Source organism: Lontra canadensis, unplaced genomic scaffold (genome assembly GCF_010015895.1).
Source record: "Lontra canadensis isolate GAN:19392208 unplaced genomic scaffold, GSC_riverotter_1.0 scaffold41, whole genome shotgun sequence".
NCBI classification, from domain to species: domain Eukaryota; kingdom Metazoa; phylum Chordata; class Mammalia; order Carnivora; family Mustelidae; genus Lontra; species Lontra canadensis.
In genome coordinates this window covers 7,413,632-7,437,585 of record NW_022631035.1, presented here as the reverse complement: position 1 = coordinate 7,437,585, position 23,954 = coordinate 7,413,632, and the positions used below count along the sequence as shown (strand labels likewise).

At 52.4% G+C, this 23,954-nt stretch overlaps 2 protein-coding genes across 6 annotated transcripts; one reads left to right on the top strand and one right to left on the bottom strand.

Moving 5' to 3' along the window:
- The first annotated feature begins 14 nt into the window (after positions 1–14).
- On the top strand, positions 15–10,743 carry CUNH17orf80 (chromosome unknown C17orf80 homolog). 5 transcript variants are annotated; one of them, XM_032870723.1, is made up of 6 exons: positions 15–119; positions 848–961; positions 2,435–3,937; positions 8,241–8,348; positions 8,934–9,038; positions 10,584–10,743. In XM_032870723.1, exons 3-6 carry the CDS (start codon positions 2,461–2,463, stop codon positions 10,607–10,609), a joined length of 1,716 nt encoding a protein of 571 aa, XP_032726614.1. In that variant the 5' UTR covers positions 15–119; positions 848–961; positions 2,435–2,460; the 3' UTR covers positions 10,610–10,743. The 5 variants fall into 5 exon arrangements, with proteins under 5 accessions (XP_032726614.1, XP_032726612.1, XP_032726613.1 ...); XM_032870721.1 differs by lacking the exon at positions 15–119 and adding an exon at positions 232–333; XM_032870722.1 differs by lacking the exon at positions 15–119 and adding an exon at positions 248–351.
- Positions 10,744–14,423: 3,680 nt separating this feature from the next.
- CPSF4L (cleavage and polyadenylation specific factor 4 like) lies at positions 14,424–23,747 on the bottom strand. Its single transcript, XM_032871052.1, has 7 exons — positions 23,714–23,747; positions 21,660–21,710; positions 19,857–20,009; positions 17,084–17,179; positions 16,137–16,230; positions 15,638–15,677; positions 14,424–14,720 (listed from the first exon to the last, which is right to left on the bottom strand). The coding sequence occupies exons 1-7, from the start codon at positions 23,745–23,747 to the stop codon at positions 14,424–14,426; spliced, it is 765 nt and encodes a 254-aa protein (XP_032726943.1).
- Positions 23,748–23,954: the final 207 nt, after the last annotated feature.

Below are 23,954 nucleotides of genomic sequence, written 5' to 3'. Positions count from 1 at the left end.
GGCGGGCTCGGAGTGGGGCGGAGCGACTGGGAGCTTCTGGGAGAGAGGACCTCAGGAGAGGCGGCCTAAGCTTTTGCCTGTTCGCAGCCTACCGGGGAACGGCATAAAAGTCCAGCCAGGTTTGAATTAACTTAAATTATGGCATCATAATACGAAACAAGTATTTGAGTTAGGCCCCTATGTGGTAACAGTTTTTTAAAACACAGCTGAGCAGCATCAGGCAGTGGCGCAGACGGCCTGCGGCGGGTCCCTGCCCGGGAGTTGGGAAGCCGCTCGAGGGGCTGCGCCGGGGGGCTTGTCGCGGGGGCTTCCGGAACTTCCTCGCCTGGCGAGGTGAGGATGCTGGTCTGGGTCAGTTGCGGCCAGTCGTGCTGTGTCCGGTGGATCATGCCGTGTGTCAGAGATGGGGGAGTGTTTCCCGGGAGGAGAGGGAGTTGATCGGATGGCGGGCCAGCCATGGGGGTGGGGGGAGCTTTCCGGGGCGGCAGGACGAGCCCCCTTCAGCATCCGCGCGGTTCCGGAGTCTCCGGTTGGGGCTGCTGGGGAGGAGGGCCCCGCCCACTCAGCGGGAAGCTGCGGCTCCGCTTCCGGAAAAAGTGCGGGAGCCGGGAGGAGGGCGGGCTGGGTACCGCGGCCGCTGCGGGGTAGGGGTTGAGGGAGGCGTTTGGCAGGAGTCCCACGGGCCCTGCGCCGGGGAGGCGGGCGCGGCCTTAACTGTTTGCTTCCCGGAGCACCGAGGGGACCTGCCCTGCCAATAACGCGGTTAGATTGTATTTGGCCCAGTGCCGCCCCACAGCCGTTCGCTGGGTGTGCTAACGAGTTACGTTTCTGCTTGTGTCTCGCGCAGGCTGACAATTCAAACCGAGTTTGTTCTGCCGGACTCGGGGACTGCGATCGTGAGGCATGGAGAGCCGGGAGAAACAGTCCCCAAGTTAGCATCCTTCTGGAGAAGCTCCAGTCAGTAAGTAGTCACCCACCCACGGTGAGACGTTACCACGTGAGGGTGCAGAATCTTTCCAGTAGGTTTAAGGGTAGTGGAGGAATGTAGAGGCAGACACGTCCAAGAGGTCTCTAGCCCCCTCCAGAGTTAGCAGTCCAAGGCCCGTGGACTGGCTTCAGTTGTGGGTATTTACTTTGATTATATTGTCAAGGGGGTACCTCCAAAGTAAGAAAAATTGAAGCTCTTTGGCTGGAAACAGTTTTGTTTTGCCTGAGTTTATATAGGATCCTAAATGGATTGGCCAGGATTCCGTGTATCTGTTTTGTGTAAATGGTTTTAGTCTCCGTGTTCAGTGGTCAGAAGGTTTTCACAGCCGTAGTCATCTGTGATAATAGCGTTTGCATGTTTATGTCCAGAAAAGGAGTTCATTCAACAACTATTATGTGCCAGGCTTAGTGCTCAAAGAGGTACAGGTGATACATGGTATTGTTTTTTTCCATGTTTTTGAGTGGTATGAATATCACAAAGATTTCATGCTGAATGAATTTGCCGGTTGTCCATTGTACTGCAAACTGTAAATTAAAAATGAGGACTGTGTCCCCACCACGTGTATATATCATTTGTGCATTGTAAACACTTCTACATAAACGTGTATGTGTGTATACATACGTTACTAATATGGTGTTAGAGCTTCGTTTCTCATGCTGAAATGATGGAAGGCCTAATATTTTCTTGTTGCACTGTAGTAGATCTTCCGTATACCACTTCGAACACCATGATTCTAAGCAGCAGCCTTCAGATCGTGGCCTGAGTTTTTACTCTTCACCATTCTTTCCTTAAATGATGTGTTTAAGGGATTTTAACAGTTTCTTTACACTCACGTAGTAACCAGTTGACTTGCTGTAACCTTAAACAGCGAACATTTTAATCTGATTGGTATTTTGAAGATTTTATTTATTTATTTAAGGTGGCAGAGAGAGCACAAGCAGGGGGAGGGCCAGAGGGAGAAGCAGACTCCCTGCTAAGTAGGGAGCCCCACATGGGACTGGATCCCAGGATCCTGGGATCATGACCTGAGCTGAAGGCAGATGTTTAACCGACTGAGCCACCCAGGCGCCTCTCTGACCTGTATTTTGTACAACTTTTTCTTCCATTAATTTAACCATTAATATATTAGATTTAAGTCTGTTGACTTTTCCTCATCTACTAATTAGGGTTGTGGAAAACCACTTTGGTTGTTTTTTTACCAACAGTTGATTCTTGGAAGACTTTAAGAAATGTAAAATGCCAAACAGAAGTGAAGCCAACGATATTTATCTTAAAAGCAACCATGTTTTCTGTTTTCTACCTCTGTAAGGAAAAGAATACGCCAAAACACATTTTTTAAAACTTCCTTCAACCTAGGTTTTTCCAAATGAAAGGTACACACGTAAATGAAATGTTAGTGATTTACCAGCCATGTGCCCCTCATAATCTCCCATTTGCGTTTTTCAGGAATAGGAGAGCAATACTCACCCAGGATGGAAGTGTGTCCTTACTGTAAAAAGCCATTTAAACGATTAAAATCCCACTTGCCGTATTGTAAGATGATAGGACCAACTGTACCTGCTGATCAGAAAGCTTGTCAGTCCAAGCCAGCTCCACACGCTAAAAAAATGAAAGGGCCAATCGCCGACTTAAATAACACTAAAGAGAGAAAGTTGGAGATGGCGAGTAAGAAGAGAAATACCAACTTGGTAAAGGACAAACCGAAACAGGCTACGAAGTCTTTTCCACTCCTGGCTGTTGGTTTGGAAAGATCAAGTAATACAAAGGCAAATAAAGACGTCCAGAATCAAGGTCAGTGCTCTATCAAAACACTAAAAAATACTGAACCAAAGATAACTTTCCAGGGAGAAGCGAAGGGCCGGTTTCACGCATCAGAGAACGCCACTCCTAGGAGGGAACTTGCCAAATATTTGCCTACATCAGAGGAAGGTAGAAGTAACCTTTCAGAAACTGAAACATCTTTACCTCTTGGCCCAGTAGAACCTTCTTCATCAAATCAAGATAGAAAATACTCTTCTGCCTTACCCAATGATGTACAGATCACTTCTACTAATTTCAGATTGGACAAAATTGATCCCCTAAGATGGAAGCTTCTAGTAAATTTACCAGATAAACCTCATCACAGTTCTCCCATGAATCTCAATTACGGGGTTGAAGGAGTAAGAACATCATTGTCAAACAACGAGAGACAGTCTAAGGCCAGGGACCACCTCTCAGAAGTCTCTTCTGACGTTAGAGACTCTGAGACTCAAGAAAAGAACATGGAATCACAATTTTTAAATTTTAAAGTTAGCCCAGTAGGTGACATCCAAGTCAGGGAGAACCAGGGAAAAGGACTGTACCTTGGAACAGAGGCACACGGCAGCAGAGGAAATGCAGAGAAAAGTGTATCTGTAGCAGAAATCCCGGAATGGGCTTCTGTGATCGGTGATGCAAAGAACATCAGTAGTAATGATTCAGCCACAGAGAAAAAAGGTCCACATGAAGGTCCCAGTTCAAATTTGTTCACTCCAAGAGAGACGGCCTGTAGTGAGCTGCTTTCTGTGTCACAGCCGCATAATCAAAGCCTTGCTTCTCTGGCTGTCAGATTTTTCCAAGAAGAGAAAGGAGGAGCCTGCCGTCCTCACGGAGTCCCTGATGTGGAGGCGTTAACAGAGAGTGGTGAAGGAGCTTCTCTGCAGCTCAGCTCTGGCCGTGGGCCCCCAGTGTCACACCTCGGCTGCCAGCAAACCTTACATTCAGTCCTGCCTCACGCCTCTTACAGCCCCTTCCGTCAGATTGGCATTGCTGATAGGAAGACCCTTTCAAGCTCCCTGGGCCTGGAGTGGTTTCCAGAGCTCTATCCTGGTTATCTTGGACTAGGAGTATTGCCAGGGAAGCCCCAGTATTGGAATGCAATGGCCCAAAAGCCTCAGCCCACCAGTCCCCAGGGGGAGAGACTCTCAAAAGGTAAACATGCACGTTTTCACGGGCCATCCAGCCCATCCATACAGCTCTGTGCCTTTTGAATTAATAAGGTTCAGAATACTCCTGTTTTTGCTCATTTGACTTTTTTACCTAGGCACTCCAGTATACCAGACTTAGAGTTGTTCTGAAAACATCAATTCTTGCTCCAGAATTAGTACCAGTGGTTTACCATTCTCCCTTACCCTCCACGCAGAGTTGAAGGTTGGACTAGGCCAGATCTAGGCCAGGTCAAGCCAGTGACATTGGTCACTTGCATTTCCACAGCAGGAGGGGGCGGGGGCGTGGCCGGGGTATGTTGGGCAGCAGTTCAAGCTGTCTTGAGAGATCCAGTAAGGAGTCGTGGAAAGAAACGGACAGGCTGTGAGGCCGTCTCCTCAGAAGCCCTCCGGAAGCTCCTTGCCAGTGCCTAGAATGGGTCAAGTCAGGAAGTCCCTGGAATTTCAGGGAATCCTCCCTTTTCTCCTGCACAACTTGATCTTCAGTTATTGGACTGTCTCTAGTTAACGATACATAAAGTTTCTTCATTTTCCTCACCAGGAAGCTTTAGATTTTTCTCTTTTAAGGTTTTCTAGAAGCACATTAGTTTAATGTAGCATTTAGATCGTGTGTGTGTGTGTGTGTGTGTGTAGCATTTACTAGTACTTTTAGCTTCTACAGGAGACCTGTAGCAACTCAGAATAGCTTTGCACCTGAAAAACTTGTAACATCTCTTCTTAAAAGGGACATATTTTCTCTCTCTGGTATATTTTATAAATTATTATATATTCACTAAACCCCAAGTCATCTGGTCTGACAACAAGCATTTTTTTTTTCTGGTACGGTAATTCTTTCTAAAGCTGTCAAAACAGAAGTGTAGTGACTGGACAGTGTTGCTAGCTAGAGATACATCATCGACTGCTTTAGTGGTTACTGGTTTTCCTACAAACAGACCTAACCTCTAGGCCCTCTTTACAGACTTGTAGTCTGTCTCAAGGTCAAAGTTGAGGCCCGCAGCCCTTTTCCCATGCTAACCTAGAATTACTGTTAACATCTGTGTTGCTTTGTTTTCAGAGTGCTTCCATCTATTTCTTATTTCAGCGTCTCTGCGCTGAGAGGTGGGCAGTGATTTTTCTGTGTTTGGCAGGTGAAGAAACAGGCAGAGAGGAAAAGTGATTGGTTCAAGGTCATGTTGCCAGTAGATGGTAAAGCAGCCGGTAGAACAGTTTCTCCAGACCACATTTCGCCCTTTCCACTAAACCGCCCTGCAGAAAGTGCACCGTAACTAGAAACACAGGTGGTTGTCAGATCTCTACTTCTCTGTGGTTTGCGGTGGCCCGTGCAAATCTCTCTAGCAAGCGGGACTTATTTATTTCCTGTACTACCTTTGATAGTGCTGAAGAGTGTCTCTGATACAGGCACTTTTCATTTCAGAGGAAAAAGGGAGGGGACTAATGTTGGTCAGGGGATGACTGTATCAGACACCACCTGGTATGTTGCATTATTACCTCATTCAGCCCTCATGATGACTCATGATGACTGTCGCTGAAGGCACTGTCCCACTTCCTTTATCGGTGAGGAATCTGAGCCCCGGAAGTGTCAAGTGACGAGCCCATGTTCATACAGTAAGTGACGGTCAAAGAGAGAATCCGAAGTAGGCTCCGTGCTGAAATCAAGAGTCAGACGCTTAACCCACTGAGCTGCCCAGGCACCCAGGTTCTAAGTGCTTCTGTTCTCTTTCCTTGGTCACAGTCTACAGTACTGGGTGTAGCTCAGCAGACTGATCGTTCTGAGGACACCACAGAGTCAGTGTTAGGATCCGTAATCAAAGGATTACGCATCGCCTCTTTGTAAGAGACGGCCCTGACCGGTCAGTTTGATTCTCGATGCTTGGCACGAAATAAAGCTTTGCTTGACCTTCGCTTTGTATCAGTCTCGCTCCTTTGATTACGGACCCTAACATCGGGGTTCAGTAAGTCGGGAACGAGAATTAGGCTTATGGAACTCAGCGGCATTAGGAGCGTCTCGTGAGGTTTAATGAGAAGGATTTTCACAGACTTACTACCCAAAAAGTAGTTCTCCCAGCATTAGCCAAAGTAGATTTTAGAAGTTCAGGATTTAAATCCCTGGAGACTCCGCAAATACAAGGGTCTTAAGAGCCCTCAGCAAAGGAATCGGCTTCCTTTTTTTTTCAAAGGAAAGCTTGGTGCGCGCTTAGCCGGGGGTGCTTGGCTGAGCCATGGCTGAATTCAGGTGCCTGGGCTCTCAGGACTCCAGCTGAAGAGATCTAGGTCTTTGGGTCCCACATCTGGACAACTGACAGTTGGACCTCGTCCCCAGAGACTGATCCTGAAATAAGGTCTAAGAATCCTGTTTTCAAACAATGTTTCTGCAGAGCAGCCAAGCTTTAAAGTACCCTTGGTATTGGGAGGCTGCTAGAGCGGGGAGCCCCAGACCCAGCACAGGGGATGGGGTGTGGACAGATGGGGGGCGGGGAGGGAGTGGTTTGGAAAAAACACCATTCATTGAACTACAGAAAGCAAAACTTGGCTGGTGGGGATAGCAGAAGGTAAAATGAGGAAACCTGGGGCGCCTGGGTAGCTCAGTTGGTTAAGCGTCTGCCTTCAGCTCTGGTCATGATCCCAGGGTCCTGGGATCGAGCCCTGCATCGGGCTTCTTACTCCATGGGGAGCCTGCTTCCCCCTTTCCCTCTGCCTGCTGCACCTCCTGCTTGTGTTTCCTGTCTAATGAGTAAATAAAATGTTTTTTAAAAAAGAATGAGGAGACCTTACAGGATCATGGGTTTGAGGGTTTTTTGATTATTATTAAGATTTATTTATTTTAGAGAGAGAGTCTCAAGCTGAGTGCAGAGCCCCATGCAAAGCTTGATCCCACAACCCTAAGATCACAACCTGAGCCAAAACCGAGACTCTGACGTTTAACCGATTGTGCTCCCCAGGTGCTCTGGGTCATGGGTTTTTAAAGGCCATTCTCTCATCATCCAGTAGCATTGCCCTGGTGAGATGTTAGAGACGGGGCATATGTGGGGAAGCAGCCGAGCAGGGCAGGAGTAGCACAAGCCAGGATGAGGTCCGCTGGTAGTCAGAGGAGGCCGTGAGAGGGGAGGTTTTACAATAGCCAGAGAGGCATGAGAGGTGAGGCAGTCACATTTCTGGAGTTCCAGCTAGGCCGGAGGGGTGATAGGAAGTGTTACAGGAAGGAAGTGATAGGAAGAGGTACACAGGGTAGGGATGGCTCCAGCATTTCTATGAGAGAGCGGAGCTATTGTCGCTAGGTTTGGGAGGTAAGGATGTCAGCACTGGCAGGTCGAGGACAACATCTAGAGGAGGCCTTGGGTGTTAGCAGTTCCTGGGCCCGCAACCCAGCCAAAAGGGATGGAGATCAGAGTTCAGGGTCCCTGAGTAGCAGGAAGGATGACACTGGAGATGGTCTAACGAGACTTCTGTGGGTTCTGAGCTGGCCTCTCCCGGGCCCTGGGCTTTTTTATACCCACTGTGAACACTTAGTGAAGGTGGCTGCTGGTTGGAGAAGGAACAGTCGGGGGGCCACCCCTGTTCTGACATGGCAGGGGAAGTGGTTCTACCTTTGGAGTTAACACGAAAGTGTCTCTTCCCATCTTTTCCAAGAATGGGTCATGTCATCCTTTATTTTAAGGATTTTTAGTCTTCACCTTGCAAAATAATTATTTCGGTGTAACTTCTTGGAAGCTAGTATGGCTTTTCTCCTTGTTCCTTAATGTAACAAGTATTTGGATAGCATTTTACATCCAAAGCAACTTTCACCTCATCTGCTAAACTTGTCGTAAATATTTGCTTCATTGATCCTTTATCCCGATGAACCCCACCAGAGGACCAGCAACAGTAGAGATTCCCTGCCTGTCATTAAACAGAAAAACAGTTGCCGGAAAGCTGTAAATAGATAGCCTTACAGCCTGCTTTCTGGTTCTACATTTTTGGTTGAACAGAAGTGAGAAATGGCTGGTCAGTAATAGCAGTGGGCAAATAGGGCACACGTGTTGATTCTAGTACATTGAGTGACGGGGAGCAGTAGGCCCTGTAATAGTAGAAAGTTCTGCTCAGGTGTTTGGCACCGGTGGGAAACGTAGACCGTTCATTGCACGGAGCACGTGTACTGGACCCGCTGCGCAGTCCACTCATCAGATCCAAAACGTCTGCGGGTCCTGATCCCCAGGGGCTGCAGCCTGGCCCTGGGAGGCGCGGGCACGGAGTGTCGGGAAAGAGCCTGAATCCTGGTGAACGATCACAGTGCCTTCTGTTTGGAACCGTAGTTCCTTTGTGGGAAAGAAGCTCGACCGCTCTCAGGAGTTTGGAGCCCCCGACCAGACTTGCATCCTCCAACTTGTCTCTGATGCGGCTCTTGGGAGCTGTCCAGAAAGGTGAGCTGGAGTCACAGTCTGCTGGGTTGTGTTGCTGGTTCCAGGCATTTGGAGAAGTTTCTCTTCCTGTGGCCATGGCTGGTGCAGCAGGGCGAAGGGAAAGAGAGAAAGAGACGAGTGCATAGGCTTCCTTCTCTCCTCTTGGTCGGTTTCTGCCCCAGAAGCGGACAGAATCGAGAGCAGCAAACCTGGCAGAGTGGCAGCTGCCACTTACGGATTAGAGTTGGTTTCTGTACTGTCCCCCCACCCCCACCCCGACCGTCACCTACCCTCCTCTCTCCCTTGCCCACCTTGATCGTCCCAGAGCCAGGAGGACCCTGCGCCTCGAGTGAACCAGTCGTAGTAATCTCTCCACTCAAGATTTTGACCAAACTCTCAAAGCAGCAGTAACTAAATGTATTAAAATTGAAGGTCTTCCAGATTTGAGCCTTTTCATATGTTTAAAAAATTACCTCTGGTGGGGTTGGGGGGCGGGTATGTAAATGCTGTGCACTCCCATGCTGACCGGGAGAACTTGAGTAATTGGCAGGTCGCCACCCCTGGTTGCCCTTCACCATAGCAACCGACGTGTTTCTTTTTAAATAGGTTGGGTCAGGTGCAGTACCACGGTGAGAAGCGGCGTCGGGGGCATCACCATGCTCTTTACCGGCTACTTTGTCCTGTGGTGTGGCTGGAGCTTCAGGCATCTGAGTAAGCTTTTTTGATATTTTTAACCAAAACCACAGGTCACATCCCATTACGGGACCTCCGGGGGGCGTCGGGGGGGGGGGGCCTGTGAATTGCTTTTTAATGATTGTGCTGCTTTATCTGACATACATTCGTGAGTGAGCCACTGCCTGCGGCTCTAGGGTTTTTTTTTAATTAAAGGTTATGGTTACAATGAACTTTATAAGATTTGACTAGAATTGGCATAATTGCACCTGTGCTGTAGGGACGTGAGGTGGCTAGAGATCGGGTGGTCTTGTGCTCTCTCCTCTGAAAGTCGTTTGCCTGCCAGATCAGCACCCTTCTTCATTCCTGACTTAGAACTTCTTTTTATCGTTGAAACGGAACAGCTCTATACCCCCAAGAGCGGGGGAGAAACAATACAGCTCTCACTCATGTGTCTGAGGGTCTCAGAAATCTTAAACGTTACTTTCACCATGTAAAACAAAACCATCCTTCTAGCTGGGACTTCCAGCTTGCATCCGATCTTACCAGGAGGAAGCGTGTCTGAACTTCATTTCTCTTTTAGTCCCAAGATGACTTACCTCATTTTTTTAAAGTCCTGCTTTATAAAAATATATTTTTATAGTTAAAATGTTTAAAAGACAAAGTATATAAAAGAATATCCAAAAAAGCCCAGTATTTTTCCACGATTAAAAAAAGCCCAGATGCTTTCTGAAAACTTCTGGTGTAAAGGTACAAGGCAGCCATTAATAACAGTGTAATTCACAAATGCTTAATAGGACTTGGGGTGTCTGCTGGCTCCGTTGGTGGACCATGTGACTCCCGATCCCGAGGTCGTGAGTTCAAGCGCCACTTTGGGCGTGGAGCCTACTTTAAAAAAAAAGGGGGGTGACTTGACTCTAATTGGATTTTTTGACTGATTGGGTGTCTAGTAAGTGGGAGAGCAGATCAAGCAGCAGAAACAGGACTGCGGTAAATTCCTGCACACCGCTGGTGGGGCACTGGTAGGTGTGCGGTCCGCCAGCCCGTTGATTAGGAAGAGGAGTTCCTTTCTCATCAGCTCTGTGTACATGGAGACTCCAGGACACCTCACTTACACTTCTTTCTCAGGGACAAGCCCCCCCTTAAAGGCTTACCTGTCTGAAAGGGCTCAGGTGGTTGATACCTGAGGTTTGTTTTTCACATCTTTGAAGAAAGTGAAGCAGAAATTTCTGATTGCCCCTAAGACTTTATTTCTGAACCTGTAAAACAAAAGGGGAACGTAATGATCTGCACACGCAGGAGACAGAAACCGTCTTTACAAGTGGCTTCTTGGCAGGGGGACTGGGTGGCTCAGTGGGTTAAAGCTTCTGCCTTCAGCTCAGGTCATGATCTCAGGGTCCTGGGATCGAGCCCCGCATCGGGCTCTGTGCTCAGCCGGGAGCCTGCTTCCCCCTTTCTCTCTGCCTGCCTCTCTGCCTACTTGTGATCTCTGTCTGTCAAATAAATAAATAAAATCTTTAAAAAAAAAAAAAAGAAAAAGAAGTGGCCCCTTGGGTCCTTATGCTTCTCTCTATTTATCCAAAGAGCTACAGCGCTGGCGGAAGTGGTGACCGGGACATAGGATGGAAGCCTGGAGCCCGCAGGGGACGTACACTGGGACACCAGCAGTGAACATTTAACCATTGAAGATGGTTTGGGGGAGAGGGAGAGAAAAGAATAAAATTATTGGACTCTAAAATGGTTACAGAGGAAGTCCGTTTTTTGACTGTGGACAGGCCTGGTTCTGGGTGAATATTTCCCAGTAGTCTGAGTCATCGCGGTCAGCGGATACCTGCCGGCTGAGGTCGAGCCCAACTCCGAGTGACAGAGGGAACACACTTCATAGCTCCCGCTTACACGAGTACTGTGAGTCTGGTTTGCGAGGCCAGATTTACTACTCGTACCTGCAGATATCCCCACAAGTTCATTTGCACAGCCTGCCCCAGTCCTGCGTGTGACGTGGCGGATGCAAGGCTTCCTCCCGCAAGACCAGAGATTCTTTTCCAAACTGGAAATGCAGACGCGTGAGCCTGAGCTGCCAGAGGCCAGCATCCTGCAGACGTGAGGCACGAGTAACTGCTCTTCACAAAGCCGAGAAAAAGAAGTCAGGAATGCTCGTAGCTGGCTGAGCCGTGTTAAACAGCCTCCTTGATTTGGTCTCCCAAAACGATGCTCCGTACCTTGCACAGGCCTGGCAGGAGCGCTCCTTGGGTGAGCAACAGTGCTTAGGTTTTGCTTCCGGTTCAGCAGCGGGCAGAGAATCCATACCAACAGTCCCCACCCGCCTTCCCGTCCCTCCCATGGAGGCGTTTCTGGGATGGCCAGGCTCCGCTCCACCTGTGAGAAGACTCGCGAGGAGGGGCCCGTTCTGGAAGGCCAGAAATCCTCAAGGGCCCGCCCCATTGCCCCAGCTGCGCCCTTGTGCTCTGTAGGGTGGGTTACCCCGGCGTCAGCTACTGGAGTTGAGGCCTGAGTGGGAATATCTGAAAGGCTGCGTGGACGGGGGAAAGTACTTTTGTCTAATACACATTCAAGTATTTAGTTCTTAAAGATAATCGTGTTCTGTTAGCAATGGGGTGTGTTACTCCTGTGGGAAACCCTGTCTGCTGCCACTGTTCCTAGTCCTTGTTTGTCCGGATGTACAGATGATCCTAATCAGCCTGCGTCCTGTGCTCCTCTGTGGGATTACCACCACCTTTCAGAAAGAGCACATTTTTAAATGTATTTTTTACTTCCCCTCTTATTATTGCCTCTTCCAGACCGTCATCTTTGAGTTGGGTGGGTGTGGCCCCGGGCAGGTTGTCTAACTTACTGGAGCCTCTCGGGACGGCCTGACCTATAAGGTGGGGAGGATGATACATGCTTTGCAGAGATTGGGTGAGATGAGAAGTCCCGCATCGGTCAGTTCCAGCAGAGGCCGACACATAGCAGGCCTTGAATCACAACAGCTCTTCCGAAACCTCAGTGGCACCATCCCGTGTTCAGATTCTAACCTCGAACCAAGCAAGAAAGACCCCACCACAATTCACACAAAAGCCTGGCTGCCGTGTGAGTGCCTACTCTGCGATCAAAGCCAAGTGCTGTGCCAAGTTCTTGACCTGCACGCTCTCGGTCTAGCCTTCCGACCACCCAGTGAGGCAGGTGCCAGGTTCGTTTTTCAGCACCAGGAAGCAGAGGCCTGACGTGAGGCAGTTTGCCTCCATGGCTGCCTGGTGTTGGTCTCAGCAGCCCCCGGGGGGGAACGGCCCTGTCCCTTTTCCCTCCAGCTCCGGGCAGTCCAGGCAGCTGTCTCCATCTGCCAAAGCGGGGGCTGGTACATCTGCTCCCACCACACACCTACTGTTTTCTCCCTTTCCCCAAAAGGCATGGCTTAGCCTACCCGCACCTCTCCCTGCAGATTAAATCACAATGGCCTTTGACTTAGTGTGGCCTTAAATGGTGCACGTCACTCCCTCCCCTCCCAGAGACAAGCCTTGTTTGCACCATCTCCCTGCCTGTAAATCCTCGCCTAAAGCACGCACAGAACAGAGCCTCAAATTGAAGGAAGCCACACAGGGAGGCAGCTGTCATGCTGAAGAAAACTATTGGGTTTAATAAGTTCCCAGCAGCAGGCGAGGCCATGTGAACAGCACTGCCGTGCACGGCCCGAGCTTGGCGGTGGTGCAAGAGCCATGCGGAGCAGGACCCGTGCATGTCCCACAAACCTGAGCTCTGAGTGTACGTACATCCTGCTCCCCCATTTTGTGATACCGTGCCCTACCACAGTCCCATCTGCCTCCAGTCCTGGTGTATTTCTACCAGCTGGCTCCCTTACAGGATTAGAGGAAATAAGCCCCCGTGCACCAGGCCACTACTTCCGTATCTCCAGCCCAATGAAGGCCAACACGAGGGCGAACTGGGCATGGGGACCAGAGGATCCCAAAGAGTGGACGTTGGGTTTCTTCGCTGGATGGTCGTCAGTTAGCCCACCGACCTGGGGTTACTTTTTGATAACTCCTACCTGTTGGAGTCTTACTGCTCTGGCTGGCATAACGGCCCATGTTACGACACTAAAAGAAAAAGATGACCGATGTCACTTTTGTAAATTCGGATCCCAGGAGAAATGCCCTAACCCGTCTAGGGAACCCTGAGAGATAGTTTGCTGTCATTCTAAGGAGTTTGATGTATTCTCTCCTTTTTTTTTTTTTTTAAAGATTTTATTTATTTTTTTGACAGAGAGAGGGAGATCACAAGTAGACAGAGAGGCAGGCAGAGAGAGAGAGGGGGAGGAAGCAGGCTCCCTGCTGAGCAGAGAGCCCGATGTGGGGCTCGATCCCAGGACCCTGAGACCATGACCTGAGCTGAAGGCAGAGGCTTAATCCACTGAGCCACCCAGGCGCCCCTGATGGATTCTCTCTTAAACGAAGCTTCATCTCGAGCCTGAAAGACCTTGAGACCTTCAAGCCAACATCGCTATCCCAGAGAACAGGGATCCAGATGTTCAAAGGCCCCAAAAGCAAACATACGAGAAAGGCAAGAGCTCTGTGCCCTTCCCTGTCCCCACTGGAGCTTTCAGTACAGAGGAGTCAGGAGCACGGGACAGTGTAGATGTTATCTCATGAAGTTATGTTACTTCCTGATAAGCCAGAAAATACCAAAATCAACAAAATCAGAAAAACAACGTGCTACGTTCCTTTCCTTACCAAATCCTGCCCCCCCCCCAATTCTTGAGGACATTAGGTGTGAACTCCTAATTCATAGGCAGCGAAGGAGGAGGTGAGAGCTGTTTAATTTACTAGATTTTGGGGTGCCTGGGTGGCTCAGTGGGTTAAAGCCTCTGCCTTCGGCTCAGGTCATGATCCCAGGGTCCTGGGATCGAGCCCCGCATCGGGCTCTCTGCTCAGCAGGGAGCCTGCTTCCCTTCCTCTCTGCCTGCCTCTCTGCCTACCTGTGATCTCTGCCTGTCAAATAAATAAATAAAATCTTAAAAAAAAATTTACTAGATTTTAATAAAGAAATTCTTGTCTGGCTGGAGATAAAAGTCGGTTGAGGTTGTGGAGACTTAGCAGAAACATTAGAGTTACCAGTGCCCCCCCACACCCCCATTCATCACTCCTGCCCCCCAGTGTGTTGTTCTTACCTGACCGACTGCAGCCACTCCCCCCCCACCCCCCACCCCCGCCCTCCCCCGGGCAATGGCCTGGTCTGTCTGCGGCCACTCACCGTGTAGCACGGGCCCTGCTCCAGTGCCCTGAGTCCAGAGCGGCAGGAGAGCAGGGGCTCCTGGGGCTGCCTCTGAGGGTGGAGAAGCCGGCACTCCGTGGTCGTGGAAGGCGGCTTGTGATTCTCCCAGGTGGAAGCAGGAGGTGCTGAACGCCGTGGCCCGTGGACAAGCTGCAGGTAAGGTCAGGAGAAAACACTGCAGACATCCACTCTGTGTACACATGGTGGCTTTAGACCAGGGGCAAAAGCTCTGGCCAGGTCTCTCAGCGGAAACCAGGTTTCAAGACACCTTTGGTGACAACTGTAATTGCCAAAACATGCCTCCTGCTGACGGTTACACATGGGCTTGGGAATTGGCCAACAGTCACGGATGGAGACGGCTTCCCACCTTCCAGCCGAGATCCCACTCAGGGGCAGCAGGGGGCGCCCTCCCGAGCCGGCGCCGGCCTTTCCTGGGGCTGAGGGACCGGATGCGGGGCCCTGAGGAAGAGCGCGAGCCGAGAGCCCTATTCCCACGCCCGCTTTGACCTCTGCCAGAGTCATCCAGGCCAGGGGTCAGCCAAGGCTTTCTGTAGAAGACCAGATAGAAAGCGGTTTGGCTCTGCAGGCCACGTGGGCTCGGTTGCAGCCGCTCAGCCCTGCCGCTTAGGCCTGAGACCGTCTCTGGAGGATACGGAAGCCATGCGTTTGCCCTGATCCAGGAAAACTTCGAGAAAAGACATTTTCGTTTTCATTCTCCCGTGTTAACAGTATATATTCTTTGGTTTGCCTTTTTTCCTACGTGCTTTTTAAAACATCATTCTCAGGTGCCAGGCTGTGCAAAGACAGGCAGGGGCCAGATTTGGATTAGTTCCCTGACCCCCGATGTGCAGAGGTGCTCATCAGTGCTTGGTAGCAATCAGAAGACTATATGTTTCCCTAGGGACTGGGCACAACCAGGACAGCCCGGATCCCGAACGACATCTTTAGACCACAAATCCGGAGCTGAGCCCCTCGTTCTTTATTTAAAAACCTCATACATGGGGCGCCTGATTGGTTCAGTTGGTAGAACATGCAACTCTTAACCTTTGGGTTATGAGTTCAAACCCCATGTTGGGCATAGAGATCACATAAACACACACACATACACACACACACACACACACACACGCACACAATCCAGCTAAGGAGAAGGAAAGCCTCAGAGGCCCATAAGCTGAGCAGTCCCTCCTAAAGGGGTTGGAGGGGGTTTGGGTGTTGGCGTGTGCCTTTCCCGGGGTGGGTACTTGGAGCAGATCATGAGAGAGGGAGGGCAGCTGGGCATAGGGTGATACCAGAGAGAGAGAGAGACCGCTTCCCAGGGAGCATGCCCAGTAAAGAGAACCAGACACACCTGCCCCCTTCCTGCCTGCACTCACCTTCGTGTAGCTCGAGTTGAATAAAAGATTCATCTTGGGACTGAGGGAATTAGAGAGAGACGATTACCGATTACCGTCTGGCTCCAGCCCCACCCCCACCCCCAGCTCATTAGCATGCTCAGTGTCAGCCTGCTGCAGATTTCCCATTTCTGAACCCTGTGGGGAAGGAGCCCAGACCCCAGCCAGGGGATGAGGGAGAACTGCAGAGGCTTGGGGTGGGTGTTAAGAGTTTCTATTCATTTCTAGAACAGTTTGTGAAGAGCTAGATGTCCATGCCCAGCTCGAATACGCATTATCTGCCTGGAGTAGCGTTCAGTGCAGCCCCAAGTGGGGGAGGGGGTGTGGGTGTGCAGGGTAAGCCAGCAAGGAAAACACTGGGCAGATGCTCACCAGACTTCATTTCCCACCTTGGGCCAGTGAAGGTAGAGAAGGATCCAGATCTAGAAGCCAGAGAACAGCCGTGATAGGTGGGAGTTGCTGATCCAGGGGTCATACTCACTGTGCAAATTGGCAGTGGGGGCCCTCGGGGCAGAAGCCCACTAAGTAGTTAACACACATTGTCTTAGGAACATGGCGGTGTTTACAGAGGGGACCTGCTGGGCAAAGAACAGCCAGAAAGACACATGACAAAGCTCACCAGGAGGGTAGGCAGTCACAGGCTCTCCACTTCACGGGGTGTATAAATCTCTCCCTTCCAGACTGCCCAAAGCACCTGCTTCCTAACCATGTGACTGAGAGGGGAAAGGCGACCTCGGAATATGTCGGGGTAGGTCCTGAACGGGGGGGCCGGGAGTGTTCCTAACACACTGCGTTTGGGCAGGATGACATGATTGTACACAGTCACATGCCATCTTGACTTAGCTCCGGAAGGTACCCACTGAGGAAAGGCTCACCCCACAGCTCACTTTTCCTCCCCTAAAATCCCCCAAAACCAACATGGCTGAGGCCTCAGAGCAATGCGCCTGGGGGCAAAGGAAAACAAAGCATGTGGGCCTCAGAGCACAGGGATGAGGACGGGGGGGGGGGGGGGGGGGCCCGTGAGGGGGGGGGAGAGCAAGCCTCGGCGGGGGCGCGGGGGGGGGGGGGGGGGAGACGAGACTGTAGATGAACAGTCTCTTGGGGGTCCGCCCTAGGAGGGAGGGGCTTCCCCTTTCCATAAATGAGGAGAGTTCAGCAATTCGTTCAAGGTCACACAGCTGATGCATTCTGAAGTCACGGGGATTAGAACCCAGGTAAGCCTGCTGCAAGAAGCCAGTCCTGTGCCAGGTCCTCCCATCGCTGGCTGAACGTTACAGTGTCACAGAGCGGGCCTGGGGAGGACGATGGAAGGACCTTCTCTTGGGAAGGCCCCCCGGGGCCTCATCAGGAATATGCCTCCTTCCCCTTCCAGGGACCGCCCCTCCCCCATCCGGATCACCTAGTGTTCCCTTTCTATCGGGGCCTCACCATCCTTGCAGAAACCTTGGTCATACCAAGGACAGTCCCGGGTCTGGAAAGCTGGCTTCACGTGGAGAAAGGAACATTCCTTCTTGTTGCAATCACCTGAAAAGTCCAGCATTCTTTAAAAGCAGGCTCATCTTTAGTGTTCTTTCCATCCTCCCCAGACTGGACGGACCTTGCCCCTTGCACAGAAGCCACTTGCCTGCTGTCTGCCACCAGCCACAGAAAGATTTTTCTGATCCTTCCAACAATCTAAGGAGGATGGATCCCAGTACTATGTGCCCAGCAGGGCTCAGGTAGGAATAAGCGCATCTGGAAGTGTTGAGGCAGGGCCAGAGATCCCGAAGGAGGGGCTGGAATGGAAGGCATTTGGAGGCCACCAGAGAGGAAGGAACGAGAGGAGAGGTGGGGAGGGGAGACCCAGAGTAAGCAGCTAACGATCCAAGAAGACACATCGTGGATACAATCTGATTAAACCCTCATGCCTTCATCGCTAGGAGACCCACGGTGCTTCCAGAACCAGGGCACAGTCCTTTTTGGTGGAAATGCCAAGAAGAGCAGAGTAGTGCCCCCAAGTGGGCACTGGGATGATGCCAGACGCGACACAGAGGGACACCTGTAGTTTCACGACATCTGCACTGTCCTTGGTCTGTAGATGGACCAGGACTTAGGTTCCCTCAAAGGAACCAGCCCTGTCGGACAGACTACTTGAGAGTTGTGGAAAGAACCCTCTTAGGTTTCTCTTAGGGGCCAGGAGCTTGAAAGGAGCCTTGGGGAAGATTCGGCTCATTTTTCACTTCATTTGAGTAGAGAAGCAGTGAAGGCTTCCAATCTCATCCTCCCTAAAAATCTACAACGTGGTGCTTCTCAGAACCAAAAGGAACTTCACGATGTTCACACCATTGGCTTTCACCTGGAGAAGAGGGCCACGGATGCCAAAGAGCTTTAAACCACCATTCCTTCCAGCTCCTGCCGTCTCACGAACGAGGACACCAGGGCTCGGAGAGGGGAAATGCCGTGGCCACAATCACCAGCCTTCCTTGCACTGACGATGGGTTTCCGTGCTTGTCGTCTGTGTGCAGTCCTTGGCAGAGAGCGGACTCCTGGCTCCAGCCTCCAGAGGAATGGAAGTGACATGCCCCCTCCTTGCCCCCCTCCAGGGCTGGTGAGCATTTAACAGGTCAGGCGGTGGGAAGTCACCTGCGCAGGGCTCCCTTTCTGCCCGCGCCCCCATGCACGTCGCCGCGCTCCCCTGACGGCCAGCAGGTGGCACCCAAACCCCACCCTCCACTCTGTCTTTCCCCGGCCAGCAGCTGTGCCCAAAGACCCTGGCCCCCTTCATCCCTCGCTCCTACACCTCCCAACCTAAGGCTCTAAACAAAACAACTTCCTTGCAAGAAGAACGAGAATTGCTTTGATAGGCTATTAGAGATACTCGTTTACTCTAAGAGCAGAAACAGAGGTTACGAACTACCGTAAATGATTTACAAGGATGCCCCTCACCGTGAGAGGTACTGGGGGACAGAAGGGAACCTGGTCCTATCCCTGTGCCCATCCCCAGCACAGCATCCAAGTCCCAAAAGAAAACAGAACCAAGTTTTCCTGAAGGAATGAATAAATGGCATTTTTAAATGAAAGAGGTTCAGGCGGTGACTAAGGGGAGCCGGGCTCCAGGTAAACTTTGTCCTTCCTTTCAAAGAACACACGTTGGCAGCTGAACCCCAGCTCTGAGCACACAGGCCATGGACTTCTGGCCTGGGAGGAGCTCTTCGAGGATGCTTTGCCTTCTTCCCACATACCCAAGACTCCCCCTACCGCGCTGGGGGGCCGCTGGCACTAATGAGGGACAGCGACCCCTGCAGCTGTCTCAGTCAGAGAGGTCCCTGGAGACTGGGCCAGCTCTCCCCTCCCAGGTCACTCTTTTGGAACACAGTTTGAAAAGCGCTAGACTACATAATCCGTAGGGCTCCTTCCAGCTCCGGAAAGAACGGAGCTGTAGAATTGTATTGGGAAGATATTTTATGAGATCTGAAACACATTTGCAGACCCTTCTTAAAGGAGAGGACTCGTGGCTGTGGCTTCCCCCTCTGCAGCACCGTGGATGACAAAAGGTGGTCCTGAGGCCAGAGGGCGGGAGGACACTGGTCCAGACCTGACCACACAAGATAACTGGAGAGGCTAGGGCGTCTGAGCCTCACGACTGTATGCTTACAGTTATCTCGCACTGCCTGTAAGAGATGCTCGTTTCCTACTTATGGAAACGATGTCAAGTTTCCTTCTAAAATAAGACATAATAATAGCAAGACAGTGGAGAGAGTAGACAATGATACCAGCCAGCAGAACAGGTGTTCTGTGTGTTGGGCAAGCACTGGGAAAGTGGCTTCCAAATGCTTGTTTGGGGCTCCCTGGCCCAGACCCACCCCAGGACAGAGAGATCAACTTTTTTCAGGCTTGTTCCCGGACAGTCAGTCTGGGTATGTGATTAGGCAGGACTGTCGGGGGAACTATTCAGCCTCTGATTCCAGCCACACCCTCCCCTTCCCTCAGAGGGACCCGTGTGTGCCTGCGGGGCAGTAAAACAGGGACCCCAGAGGCAGTAAAACGGGGACCTTCTGTGTCTAGGGGGCTGGAGAAGCAGGCACCCAAGGCTCAGAGAGGCTGGTCTGGCCCCCGAGGCATGCACAGCCTCCTCCACGTGCCCCTCTCAAAACTTCCGCCCCTCTCACAGTCCCCACTGCCAACCTCCCGGGCAAGGCCTGGAGCCAGGACGGGACATTACCGAACTTGGAGTAGAAGTAGCACTCGGGCATCCTGGTGACATCGTACTGGTGCAGGAAACCGCACTGGTCGCCCTTCTTACACAGGCCGCGGAGCCAGTGTTTACACACCACCATCTTCTCCCCCTGGTTATGCCGGAACGGGCAGAGCTTCCCTGAGGACACCGGAGCACCCAGCTGCCGACAGCGTGGACCCGGCTCAGCCGGGAAGGAATTCCCCAGGAGAGGCTGGGGCTCAGATCCCCGCTGCCCTCCCTCCCTCCCATCCCCAGACCCCCCTGGAGCTAGAATCAGGGGCCGGAGGCAACATGAAGGAGGTGTAGTAGTCCAGACACGCGGCTGTTCGCACGACCACCCCTCTGCCCAAACCCTCTGCTCTGCGGGACCTGCCCTCGCCCTTCTCAAACCCCAGGGAGCCCCAGGGGGTCAGAGCAGCTCTCAGGCACCCCCTCTCCTCCAGGCTCATGGCGGGGGACCCCTACCAGAGAGCAGAGCCGTGGTTCCAGCCCTGGACTCCCCCCAGCACGGTCTGGGGGCATCCAGTGCTCCTGAAGGGCCTGTTAAAATCAGGTCCTAAAAACTCCCACAAAGGTTACATTTCCTGAGTGCAGAGACCTAAGGTGCTAACCAACAAGCCAGCTTTGTAACAACATAGAAGGAAGTGGAAATGTTCAAGGTAACTCTTTGTTCTTCTTCCGGGGGTATTAGCATCAGCAGGAAGGACATCCCAGTTCCTAAGTTCCTGAGCAGGGCCGGGCTCATGCTTGGCTGACTGTCTGATAGAAAGGGAGGGAAACCGGGAAGGGCTTCTTTGTAAATAGCCCTCCCATCACCGGCCTGGAACTTGCTCTGGTGTGACCTCCGGCCAGGGCAGTGATGTTTCTCTGCAAGAGGATGTCACTGTGAACCACTGCTTTGGAGACAGGACTTGAGGCGGCATCTCAGTGCTGAGCCTTGAGTGAGCAATGCTGGATCCCCCCCCTTACCCCGTCGTCCAGGGCTGACAGGACAAAGGAGGTGCGAGGTGCGTGGCAATTACGCCCTAGAACACCCCCCAGCCTCCTGGCTTCCCAAGAACAGGACTGTTTGGATCCAAAAAACTGGTCCTGAACTCATTCACATTAGCTGGGTTACTGAACCTGGATCTATAGGGGGACTGGGAACCCCCAGATTGGAGGCAAGACTTTTGGGGGCAACTGTGTATTACTATAGGAAGAGGCTGTGAGTGGTTCATGAGCCAAAGGTTGGGAACCCCTGGCTGGAGTCAGGTTGCCTGTATTAGGGGAGAGGGGCTTGCTTGATCCAAGTTGGGGTGGGGGAGAAACAGGGGACATTTATGGGTAGCATTTCAGAGACGGAAGGATATAAAGACTACATAGAAGAGCTGACCAGGTCCCATGTTGATTCAGAGGATGAGAAGTTGGGGGAACTGGGGAGAAGGGCGCAGCTTTCCTGGCGGGGAGGAAACTCAAGACCCCCAGGGCCTCCTGGGAACACACAGGCTGAAACTCCGGAAACACTCCCACCCCCAGCAAGGCGGAAAGAAGGGACTGTCCCCTTCCGGGTAGCCCTGGGTACCCTAATCAATGCTGCTGGGCCAGGGAAATCCTTCGAGGGCAGGGGAGGGCTTCCTGAGGGACCTACCCGCTCTCCTGCCCTTTGCCTCCTTATAAGACAAATTCGACTCCATTCCAACCTCCCCTCCCCAGGTGCAGATTTGACACCTTATTCCAGGCCAAGGGGAACCCACCACAGTATAGACTGGTCTAGACCCCCTCCCCCTCCAGGTCCTCCTGCTGACCCACCTTTGTCACAGAGCCCTTTAGCGAAGAAGTTGCACACAGCCGAGCCCGATTCTAGAAGGGGAAGAAGGAAGGTAGCTTCTTCAGCGGCTGCAGCTGCCGGAGGGGCTTTTCCTTCTCAGGAAGTGCCCCCACCCCGAACTTCCCTGACGCTTGAGCCTGGGGGCCCCCAGCCTCCTGGTGTTTTGGCTGCTGGCTTTCAGAACCAGCCTCCAGACCACAACACCTAAACCCCCAGCTCTGAAACAGAGGAGATGGAGGGCCGCAGGGGAGCTCAGGGGGCCCGTGTGGACATTCCCGGCTTCTCACAATTCACCTTCTGGGTCTCTCTGCTTTTCCAGTCTGGGAAATGGACTGCCTGGAAGTCAGCCCTATTTTCCTGGAGTCCTGGAGAAGATGTAAGAGGGGGGACCTGAGCCCCTAAGAAGGGAGGGACTGAGCTGGGACTCGCAGATGATCGGTTCCAGCCCCCCCACCCAACTCAGTCTCCCTGGTGAGCCGAGCAGAGAGGACTCCAGAGAGGGCTGGGAGAGGGGCCATCCCTCAAGGTTCCTCCAGAGGGGCAGCCGACACCCTGGCCTCACTCACTGTCCATCCCCTGGAAAGGCAGGAGGCCAGTGCCCTTCTGCATCTCTACATCCTTCTCGAAGGTGAAGTTCAACTGCTCCAGCCCAGCAATGACCTCTTGCATCTTCGGTCTCCTGCTGGAGCTGCTAAAGCCTGCTTCAGCCCCTGCAGGTGGACCCTATATAGCTCATGGGAGGCCCTTAAGGGGCCCGGGTCTGATGCTGCGTCCCTCATCCCTGGGTGCCAGGGGCCAGGAGATGGCCACGTGACTCTCTCCCCACGAATGTCTCACCACGCCCACCTGACACAGGTGCAGACACCCTGGGGCCTCATGCTCCCCCCAGGGCCCCACGCCCCCACACCCACTCACCATGCAGACTGCTGGGGAAGAATTAGCCAAGACCCTCCCCACACTGCTCATCTCTGTGCGGTGTCCTCAGACATACACACAACAAACGCGCAGACATGACCACACCTGTGCTCACTCTTTCACCATGAAGACAAAGCCACAGGTCAGCTTTGGGAAGAGTTCCACCAACCGACCACAGTGAGGCTGCTCCCATTCCCAGGAGCTTGGGGGCCAAAGGGTGGGGGGGGCGCCGCGGGGCAGGGGTGCCTCCCTCCAATCAGGTCCCAGCCAACGCCTCCCTCTGGGACAGCTGACACCCCTTTTCTGGCCTGAGTGACAAGCCCTGAGTGAGCTCTTCATGGGAGAGGGAAAAAAAGAACGGAATCCAGAGGAATCGGAAACAGGCAGATGAATAGCGCTTTGTTAACAAGCACACAACCGCGAGCTCGGAGCTCAGCTGGGGGGTGGAACCAACCAGAGGCCTGGGCCTCCCCGCCAGGATGCCACAGGCCACCCGAGCGCCTCCCACCCCTGAGAAAGTGCTTTGTAAACGAAATCTCCATGCAAATGTTGTTTTATTATTATTAGGCCACCCCTGCACCGAGGCCTGGGGGACATCTGAAAGGGCTTTCAGTGGAGCCCTTTAGGGCTCTAACTAGGTCAGGCTGCCCCCCCACCCCACTGCCCCGCCCCTCCGCCTGGGCCCCTGCACTGGCCTTCCCTCCCACTGGAGCTGATGTTTTCCCAGTCGCAGTGGAACCCACAGAACCCAACGCCCTCCTTCCCGGACGGAGCAGGGAGTCGTGGGCAGCACCCTACAGGCCCGAGCTGGCCTGCAAGAAGGAGCCTGCTGGCTTTTGTTTTCCCAGGGCTCTCGCTCGCCTTGTTCTTTTGAACTCTGGATCCGAAAAGAAAATAGCTGGAGAGAGAGACACCTGGAGCCGAGGCGGGGCAGGGGAGGGGTGGGGAGGGCATCCAAGAGTTTGCAGAAGCCCGGGCCTCCCTCCAACTTCAATCCCCGGGAGGCTGGGTGCTGAGCTGCAGGCTGGGGGAGGCTGAATCACAGGGGCCCCTGGGGGTAGACGCCCTAGTCCTGTGCATCGATTAGGAGTCCCAGAAACCCATTTGTCTGTCAACATACCAACCAGGCCGGCCAGGGAGGCAAACGAGGACATCAAGCTTCAGCTGGCTGGTGAGGCCAAGGGCACTCACTTGGGAAGACGGTGACGAGGGAATTCAAACCCGGGTCTCTGGATGATTTCCTTCCATGAACATCCAGATGGCGTCTGGGTACTAGGGGGTGGGGCTGTCTTCCTGCCCTCAGGGACCTCCCAGTCAAGTGCGGAGTACACTATGGTCCAGGGGAATGAGAGGGGATCACA

What these genes read in the sequence shown, in the direction of transcription:
- CUNH17orf80 (XM_032870723.1), top strand. Translation starts at nt 2,461, where the DNA reads ATGGAAGTGTGTCCTTACTGTAAAAAGCCATTTAAACGATTAAAATCC. An exon ending in GGGGGAGAGACTCTCAAAAG is followed by an intron (nt 3,938 to 8,240) that starts GTAAACATGCAC and finishes TTGGAACCGTAG; the next exon opens with TTCCTTTGTGGGAAAGAAGC. An exon ending in CTGGAGCTTCAGGCATCTGA is followed by an intron (nt 9,039 to 10,583) that starts GTAAGCTTTTTT and finishes ATTTATCCAAAG; the next exon opens with AGCTACAGCGCTGGCGGAAG.
- CPSF4L (XM_032871052.1), bottom strand. Translation starts at nt 23,747, where the DNA reads ATGTCCTCGTTTGCCTCCCTGGCCGGCCTGGTTG. An exon ending in CCAAGGTTTCTGCAAGGATG is followed by an intron (nt 16,231 to 17,083) that starts GTGAGGCCCCGA and finishes TTTGCCCAGCAG; the next exon opens with GTCCCCTCTGTAAACACCGC. An exon ending in CCCCACTGCCAATTTGCACA is followed by an intron (nt 15,678 to 16,136) that starts GTGAGTATGACC and finishes TAATTCCCTCAG; the next exon opens with TCCCAAGATGAATCTTTTAT.